The sequence below is a fragment of the Plasmodium gaboni genome, chromosome 14, assembly GCF_001602025.1.
Source record: "Plasmodium gaboni strain SY75 chromosome 14, whole genome shotgun sequence".
Lineage (NCBI taxonomy): Eukaryota > Apicomplexa > Aconoidasida > Haemosporida > Plasmodiidae > Plasmodium > Plasmodium gaboni.
The window spans coordinates 779,984-790,195 of NC_031494.1; the positions used below are offsets into that span (position 1 = coordinate 779,984).

At 16.5% G+C, this 10,212-nt stretch overlaps 3 protein-coding genes across 3 annotated transcripts; 1 reads left to right on the top strand and 2 right to left on the bottom strand.

Annotated features, from left to right (window-relative positions):
- Positions 1 to 168: 168 nt before the first annotated feature.
- Positions 169 to 1,107, bottom strand: PGSY75_1422200 (hypothetical protein; the record flags this gene model as incomplete). Its single annotated transcript, XM_018787921.1, has 1 exon — positions 169 to 1,107. The coding sequence occupies one exon, from the start codon at positions 1,105 to 1,107 to the stop codon at positions 169 to 171; it is 939 nt and encodes a 312-aa protein (XP_018639293.1).
- Positions 1,108 to 2,080: 973 nt separating this feature from the next.
- Positions 2,081 to 3,145, bottom strand: PGSY75_1422300 (putative DnaJ protein; the record flags this gene model as incomplete). Its single annotated transcript, XM_018787922.1, has 1 exon — positions 2,081 to 3,145. The coding sequence occupies one exon, from the start codon at positions 3,143 to 3,145 to the stop codon at positions 2,081 to 2,083; it is 1,065 nt and encodes a 354-aa protein (XP_018639294.1).
- A 1,381-nt stretch (positions 3,146 to 4,526) lies between these two features.
- PGSY75_1422400 (hypothetical protein) lies at positions 4,527 to 9,329 on the top strand (the record flags this gene model as incomplete). The annotated part of the gene is made up of 1 exon (XM_018787923.1): positions 4,527 to 9,329. One exon carries the CDS (start codon positions 4,527 to 4,529, stop codon positions 9,327 to 9,329), a length of 4,803 nt encoding a protein of 1,600 aa, XP_018639295.1.
- Positions 9,330 to 10,212: the final 883 nt, after the last annotated feature.

Genomic DNA, 10,212 nt, shown 5'->3' on the forward strand with positions numbered 1-10,212 from the left:
ATATGTAGCAAGGCAGTCATTGTTATGGAATAAAAAAATAAATGATAATATATATAATGAAGCACATAACAAAAAAATATATAAGTTATATATATATATATATATATATTTATATATTTATATATTTATATATGTATGTATATTTTTTAATTTTTTTAATTTTTCTTGTTAGTAAAAAAAATTGTGCTGAATATTTTTTTTGAGTCGTTTATGCTCATGTTTTAATTTTTGGAGCTTAATTAAATTGGTCATATTATGTTGATAATTTTTATTTTTTATAAAAAAATCATTTTCTATATTGGCATTTTGTATAGGATATGTTTTTTTTGTATGTAAATGATTAATCATATTTTCTGATTCATAAATGAAAGGTACAATTTTTTGTAGTGTTTCATTTTCAAAAGAATTATAATAATTAGATGTTGAATGTTTTTGATTTGTTTGATGATATAGATTAGTTGTTAATATTGTTCCTAAAGAATTAAATTGTAACATTTTTTGTGCAGGTGTGTATTCATATATATTATTATTTTGTATTTGATTATATTTATTGTTAAAATTTTTGATACATAATTTATGTTTATAATCATATGAAAGGAATATATAAAAAGAATGTGAAAAAACATCGAATGTTAATTTTATATTATGATCACTTCTATATTTATATATATATGCATTTTCAATTTCTCTTATATATTTTAACATGATATTTAATTTTTCTTTATCACATATTATTTCATTATTTATAAATTTATCATAATAAAATGGATTATATATATTTGATATTATATTATTTAAATTTTCTATAAAATTATAATTGCTTTTATCTACATTATTAGTTTGATTTCTTTCTATAGATGTTATATGGAAACGTATACGAACAAAATTATCATATCTTAAACAATATGTTATATCATTAGTATATATAAAATCATTTGTATTATTATTACACACCTTATTTATATGTTTAAATATATCATATAATATCGATATTTTCTTTATTATATTCTTATCAATGCTATTCTTATTAAGTTCATCGTATATACTATATTTCGCATATCTACTAACCGCATCTCGAAATTCAACATCTTCCTTACATCCCTTCATTCTTCAAAAAAAAAAAAAAATGCACATCAAAAATTTTTAAAAATATATAACTCTGTTGATAAAACGATATTCATCTATACACATAAATATCTTCATATGTTGTCTCCTTTTAAGGATATCACAACAGCATAATTTAAAACAAATATAATGAAATATAAAAATATAAAAATATATCATAAATTATATATATATATATATATATATATATGTGTGTTTTTACCATACATATTAAATATGTAAACAATTTTATTCATATAAAAAAAAAATATATATATACCAACATATATTAAACAAAACCAAATTTGTTGTCTTTAATTTTTTTTTTTTTTTTTAATTTGTATGGTTATTTGCGTTCATGCAATTTTTGTGCATTCAGAAGGATACACAAAAAAACAAAGAGAACAAACATACAAATAAATAAAAAATATATATATATATATATATATATATATAATATTTATATGGTGATTATAATAATTGTATTATAACATGTTTATTTTATATTTTTAATCAGAAAAAAAAAAAAAATTCTCTCTTTGTAGAAATAACCGTTAATTTATAGCGTATATATTTAAAAGTAGTTTCCAAAAAAATAAAAAAAAATAAAAAATGAAATAAATAAATAACACAAAAAAATAAAAATATATATGTACAAATAAATATTTACAAATAAATATATACAAATAAATATGTCAATATATATATATATATATATTAATTTATATGTCAGATAGACGGATACATATTATAATATATTTATATATATATTTATGCACGTTTACAAAAAAAGATAAAAAAATATTAAAAGGTACATAATATAATCATAAAAATAATAAGTTGTTATTAGACATGTGCAGAGCATAACATAAAAAAAAAAAAAAAAAAAAAAATATATAAATATATATATATAAATATTAATTATATATATATATATATATATATATATATTTATATTTTTTTTTTTTTTATTTTTTTATGTTGTAAATATTTTATCCAACTCATTTACCATTTCATTCATCATTCTATCAATATTGTCTTTTTCATCTTCATTTTTTTTTTGATCACAAGGTACTCGTAATTTTAAAATAAAATTTTTATTAATTTCATTAATATTATTTTTATAATGCAAATATGCTCTTATGGTTTCAAAACGATGACTAAAAATTAAATATCCCACTTGTTCAACATTATTATCATTATGAATATCATCATTATAAATATCATCATTATGAATATCATCATTATGAATATCATCATTATGAATATCATCATTATAAATATCATCATTTTGATTATGGTTGATATGTTTTAATGAATACTTGTTAAAATTAAAGTCAATAAAAAACTTGAGGATTTTTTTTTCCTTTATATATGATTGTAATAATTTTTGATTATGTTTATAATTCTTTAAATAAATTTCAATAATTTTTTCACTTTGATGTATTATTTCTTTTTGCTTCTTACAAAAATTTTTTGATTTATTTTTTTTCATATAGGATTCATTTTTTTTTTTAATATTTTTTAAATGCTCTTCTTGATGATTAAAATGAGTATCATTATTATTTTTATGTTTAATATATTTTTGTTTATTTTTTGATATAATATTATTTTCATTTAAACATTGAGCTATTTTTTCTTTTTCTTCTAACTTTTTTTTTAAATTAATTTTCTCAAGATTAAAAGAAAGAAATTTTTTTTTATCTAAGTATCTTTTAAGACTTGTATTATTCACAGGTGTGTTATTAATTACTTTTCCTTTTTTTTCTAAATATAAATTATATTTTTTTCTTAATTGTTCATTTAATAAAAATTCATATGCACTTTTTAATGTAGAAAAATTTTCAGCATATATTTTCTTTTCTTCTTTCTGTTGATAATGAACTTCTTTTTTGTCTGGATGTAATATTAATGCTGCTTTTAAATATTTCTTTCTAATAATATTCTTGGCATTCTCGTTATTACAATCATTTATATGTAAGCCCAGAATTTTATAGATGTCTTTGCCTCTAAGTTCTTTAGGTATAAACGATAAATCCATACTTTAAAATTTTATAATAATATTATATTATATCATATATTATATCATATATTATATCATATATTATTTTATATCATATATTATTTTATATCATATATTATTTTATATCATATATTATTTTATATCATATATTATTTAATATTGATTGCTGTTCTAGACATAAAAAAAAAAAAAAACCGACTCTAAGTAAATATATATAATCATAAAAAGATACATACATACATATATACATATATACATATATATATATATTTATTTATTTATTTACATGTTTGTAATCTTTTCAGAGTGTTGTTTATACTTGTTTATTAAGACATATGTATATATAATTAAACTATTTAACTTTGACCCTTGTCTCTATATTTTTATCATCACCACATAATAATACAAACCAAGAAAAAATATTCACTTTTATTTAAAGCAAATAAAAAAAAAAAGAAATTGTTATATTCTTATATATCAACTACTTATATAACTATAAAATGAATTATATTATCCTAAAAAATGATAAAAAAAATATATATATATATATATATATATATATGTATATATTAATATTTGTTTAAATTGTAAATATATATATATATATATATATATATATAATCTTCTTCCAAAATATAATTCATTGAATAAATAAATAAATACTTACATATATAATATTTTCAAATAAAATAAATTCATATTCATCCATTTATAAACAATATGTCAATTATATAATAATTATTTGACCTACATTTTTTTTTTTTTTTTTAAACTTAATATTTTTATATTATAATTATATGCCTTTTTTAAAAAAAAAAAAAAAAAAGGAAAATTAATTAAATATAAATATTATCATATAAAATAAATAAATATTTATATATCCATACAATGAATTTTTTTTCTTTTTTAAATAAAATATAAAAAAAAAAAAAAAGGGAAACGTTATGACAACAATATGATATATTATATATATTATATGTATATAATATTATATATATTATATATTATATATATATATAATATATCATTTAATATAATTAATAAAAAAAAAATAAATAAATTCTATATTTTTAAAAGTATCCAAGGACTAAAAAATTATGGCGTTATTCAAATAACATAGTAATAATATATTATATATATGTACTATTTTTTATTACAAATTAAAAAATAATAAATTTGTTCATTTCATGTGCATTTATATATAATAAATAATAAACTATTTATTTACATATTATATAATTTATTTATTTGTTTCATCAAGATGTTGTTTTGATAAAACAAAAAAAAAAAAAAAAAAAAAAAAATTAAATTAAAAGTATATTTAATAATTATAATATTATATATATATATATATTTTTTTTATTTTTTTATTTTATTTTATTTTATTTTTGTTTAAAGAATGAAGTGTTTTTGTTTGGACGAGGTTTTAATTGCTCCAAATTCTTCGTTTGATTATAATAAGGTTGATGAGGAAAATATGAAAAGGGATCTCCGAATTATAAGAAATGATTATAATTACAATTATAATTACAATTATAATTACAATTATGATAATATGAATATAGATAAGATATTAGATTGCTTGAATTATTATAAGAAGAATATTACGAATATAAATATATTAAATAATATTAAAGATATAACTATTAATTTTATTAAGAATATACAAGATGATATAAGAAATTATATTGAGAATGATAAAAATAAATGCATGGATTATTGTTTAAAATGTTTTATTATAGAAAATTTTAAAATTATAGGAAGTTATAAATATAATATGTATTTAAATAATTATATTAATATAGATATAGGTATAGAATATAATAATTTAAATATTGAAGAAGCAGAATATTATAATTATCAAAACTTTTATATATATCATAATAAATATATTAATATACTTAAAACTTTTTTTTATAAAAAGGAATTTATTAAATATATAAAAGAAGCTAACATCCCATTTAATCTAGATCTTTCTATAGGTGAAAGATCTTTTATAAATCTATATAAATCTATATTAGTAATAAATATTAGTAAACAAAACAAATATATAGGATCTATACATTTAATTTTATATCCATCAAGTGAGGTACGAGATTCTATATTTAAGGTCTATAATGAGTTATATAAACGAGGATTAAATGAAAATATAATAAGTAATAACAATGTTTATACATATAATAATATGAATGACAATATGCATAATCATCATCATGATATTTTTTATAATAACCAAACAACAAATAAATTAAATGATATTATAATGGATACCTCCCATTTAAATAATAAAGAGAAAGAAGACACAAATTATGTTCAAGATATAATTTTATTAAATTTTTTAATTACAGAGATATATATCATCAAGTGTGATAATTTAATTAATGAATGTGTAAAGAAATACAAGAATATCAAGAAAGCTATTAAACTTTTAAAATTATGGTGTATAAATAAAAAATTATTATATACACTTCCTACATATGAAAATAATAATTATATAAAATTAAAAAAAAAAAAGGAAAGATATAAATTTAATAATTTTTTTTATTATAATAATATTAATTCCTTTGATTTAACACTTTTATGTGCATATGTATGCTATACAAATAATTTAGAAGATTCAGATGCATTAGATATATTTCATAAGACCATTTATTTTATAAGTTCAATAAATATAAATGAATATTTTTATTCATATGATAAGGGTATATTTAAAATAAATAATAAATATAATGAAAAAAATAAAAAAGAAGTATATCCAAATTTATTTTCTAATGACAAGAATAATATGAATATATTCCTTTTAAATTCCATATATGATATATTTAAAAATAAAATATATACATTTTTAGAATTAATTGAAGAATCAAAAAAAGCTATGTATTATTTAAATCATAAAAATTATTTTCATTTATTTATAGAAAATAATGATTGCTTTCCTCTTAATTATGAAGAAGAAATATTATTTCCTTTTCTTGGAAATAATTATTTTTTTAATTATAATTTTATAATTGGTCATATAAAGAAAACATTAATAAGAGCATTGGGAGATCGAATTGATGACATTACATTTAGATTAGTGTCATATGAATTTATTGACAAAGAAAAGAAAAAAATAACCACTTTGAAAAATAATAAAAAATATATAAATGGATATAATAATAATAATATTAATCATGTTTATAATGATAATAATAATTATGTTAATAATTATGATTATTTGTTGAAGACCTCTCAGGATATACTTATCAATAATAATATAATAACAAACAAAACAAAACATGGTTTTATTGAAAACAAAATGTTTATAGGGGTATCCTTTTTTATAAAAACTAATAATATTATTAGATATATGGATATCTCTAAATATTTATATAAACCTGAAAAAATCTCAGCATTCAAAAAATTCTGGACTGATAAAGTTACTATTAGAAGATTTGAAAATAATACAATTTTTGAAGTATTAATTTGGAATACACCAGGAGAGCATAAACAAAAGGGAGATGTAAAAAATGTGCATGCAACAAATATAGATGAAACAAATATAGATGCAACAAATATAGATGCAACGAATATAGATGAAACGAATGTCAATTCGTGTGGTTGTGAGCATTTAAATATCATAGAGGAGAACAATCAAAGTGACAAAAACAACAACAATAATAATAATAATCATAATGATAATCATAATAATAATTATTATTATTATTGTGTGGAAGACAAAATAAAAAAAAAAAAAAAAAATCCAATTAAATGTCAAGGAACAGAAAATAAACTTGGCGAGATAAAAAATTATAATACATCCAATTTCATATTTGAAAATTTATGTAGCGAATTAGATGAAGATAAAAATAATTCTATACATGTTCAAATAATAAAATATATTTTAAATAAAATGAAATTTAAAGAAGAAAAAGATTTAAAAGAAAGTCTTTATAAACAAATAAAAAAGAATATAGATCAAGATCATGATTCTAATTTTTTTTGTTTTGAATATGTAGAAAATAAAACACCATATATATTTTTTTCAAACCCATTATTTATTAAAGATATATATTTTGATTATTATGAATCCATATGGAATTATTATAATGAAATAAAATCTATACTTTATAATATAAGTGAACCATTTTTTTCAATTTGTAATATAAATAGTAGTAATGAATTTTTAAAAATGACAGATCTAGGTTATAAAAAAAGAAAAAAAAGTATACAAATTATTGATATTATTATAGATATTAAATTTAATTCTAATATATATAAAAATGGAATGCAATATTTTAAAAACTATGAAATCGTCAAAAATATAATAAAACATAAGTTAATAAATGAAAGTAGTAATAATAATAATATAATAAATATTGAACAAAAGAATTTCTTTATTGATATAACATTTAAACAATTTATATTTAGATTACATATTTTTACAAGTAAAATGTTTCAAAAATATTTAATACAAATTACAGATATGGATAATATAAAAATACAAACAGTAGATCATATAGATCAAATTAAAAATTATATTTATAAACCTTTAATATCTTCTTTTATTTATTATTATATAATGAAATTCTCATCTTTTCATATCTCTTTAAAAATATGTAAACTCTGGTGTATTTCGAATGGTATATATTGTTATGAAGATTTTATAGAAAACATCTTATTTTATATATATAGACAAGAATATAAAAAACATTGTAAGATGAATAATTTTTATCATCAAAAAGGGGTTCATATCAATAATCATGGTTTAATCGAATTTTTTGACAGATACAAATCGTGGGATCATACACATATAATGGGTTCTATAAAAAAAAAGATGGAGAAAGAAAAAAGAAATATTAATAATGACAATAGATGTGACACAATTTTTGATAATAATTATTTTTATACATATCATAATGATGATTATGATGATGATCAAAGTGAGGAGGGTCAATCGAAGGAAGACAAAAAGAATGGTAGTAGTTATAAAAAAATACAAAATGAAGATTCAAACAAAAATATTAATAGAAAAAATAAACCAAATGAAAAAAATATAAAGAAAAATTCATCTATTTTTAATTTAAACAAAATAGAAAACGAAGAAGATAGTTTTTTAGATAGTTTTTCCTTTTCATCAAAAAATATTTTAATTAAATTTTTAAGATTTATTATAAATTATGATTGGATTAATAATCCTTTAATTATTGAATATGATGAATCTGATATAAGTGAAGAATATAAAGCCAAATTAATTAATTCTTTTATAACAAGAAAAAAAAATAATAAGGAAAAAAAAAAAAATTTTTGGATATGTTCAATATATGATCCACATTGTTTGTTGATAACATTACCTCAACAATCTTATGATTTCATAATGAATGTGGCAACAATTACGTTGCAGAGTATAAAAGAATTCCATCGTTATTATGACAGAGACAGTTGGATTTCTTTATTTTTTATGAGAAAGAAAAATTATGATATTATTTTACAATTTAATAAGCCAAAGGATTCTATAAACATATTGAAGGAAGAAATGAAAAAGGTTTCATATATAAAAAGACAACAAGAATGTGTCGACGTTATATTATATGATAATAATAATAATAATAATAATAATAATAATGGTGATAGTGATGATAGTGGTAATAGTGATGGTGGTGATGATGGTGATAATAGTAGCTATATGTGTGATGACCAATCTGTAGATAACTCTATTCTTAATATGGAAGATCAAGAATTTAGTCTTGATTATATAAATAATATAAAAAAAAATAATAATGTTGAAACATCAGATATGTTAGATAATTTAAAAGAATGTGAATTATTACATGTTTATAAAATATATTTACAAAATTTTATAAAAGATTTAGAAAATAAATTTTCATCAGATATTTCTATTTTATATAATCCATTATGTTTTGATCAAGTTCTAAATATAAATAATTTTAAAAATAAAATGAAAAATAAAATGAAAAAAAATATGCAAAAAAATATACACATATTAAATTCGTGGACACCATATATTTTTATATCATTAAATCCACAATTAATAAAAAATTTAGATATATCATATAATGATAATAATGAATCCATCAACAAGGAATATATAAAAGATATTTATAATACATCTTTATCATTGAATAATATTAACTTGTTATTATATTACATAAAAAATAATGTTAAAGATTTATTAAAGACAATTAAATTTACAACAATATAAATATATAAGTAAAAATAACACTGTGGAGATATATATATATGTATATATGTATATATATATATATGTATATATGTATGTATTTTTTTTTTTTTTTTTTTTTTTTATATATATACAGAATTGTATATATATATATATATATATATATATATATCTTTTTCGTGATATATAATAAAAATGTGTTATTAAAAATTTTAAATATAAAATATAAAACTTATGATTCATATAAAATGTGAACAATATATATTTTGTTTCATAACATGGAAGTTGTTTCTACTTCAAAAAATAAAATAAAATTAAAATATTTACATATATATCTTTTTATTTAAAATTCACAAGATAAACAAGTTTAAATTATGTATTATATATATATATATAATATATATTTAGAGATATTTAAAAAATAAAAGAAAAAGAAAATATTAAAATGTGTATTATATATTTCATATCACATTATTGTATTCGGTCTGTATATATATATATTATATATATATATTTTTTTTTTTTTTTACACATTATATATATATATATATATATATATATATTTTTATGTCATACATAAATAATGATTATATTAATGCAATGCATATTTTTGATATGTGTAATTCTCAACTTTGTTTTACATATATATTATCATATAAAAATAATAAATGAAATAAATAAAATTATTAACAGCTTATACATATATATATAAAGAAAATATATAAATAATAAATAAAATGTATTATATTTATTACACTTAAAAATAAAAGGTTTCTTCTTAAAACTATTTTTTATTTTATATTATAATAATAAAAAAAAAAAAAAAAAAAATACATGATAATAATATACTGTGTATTATTTTATATAAAATAAATAAATTGAGTAATATATATATATATATATT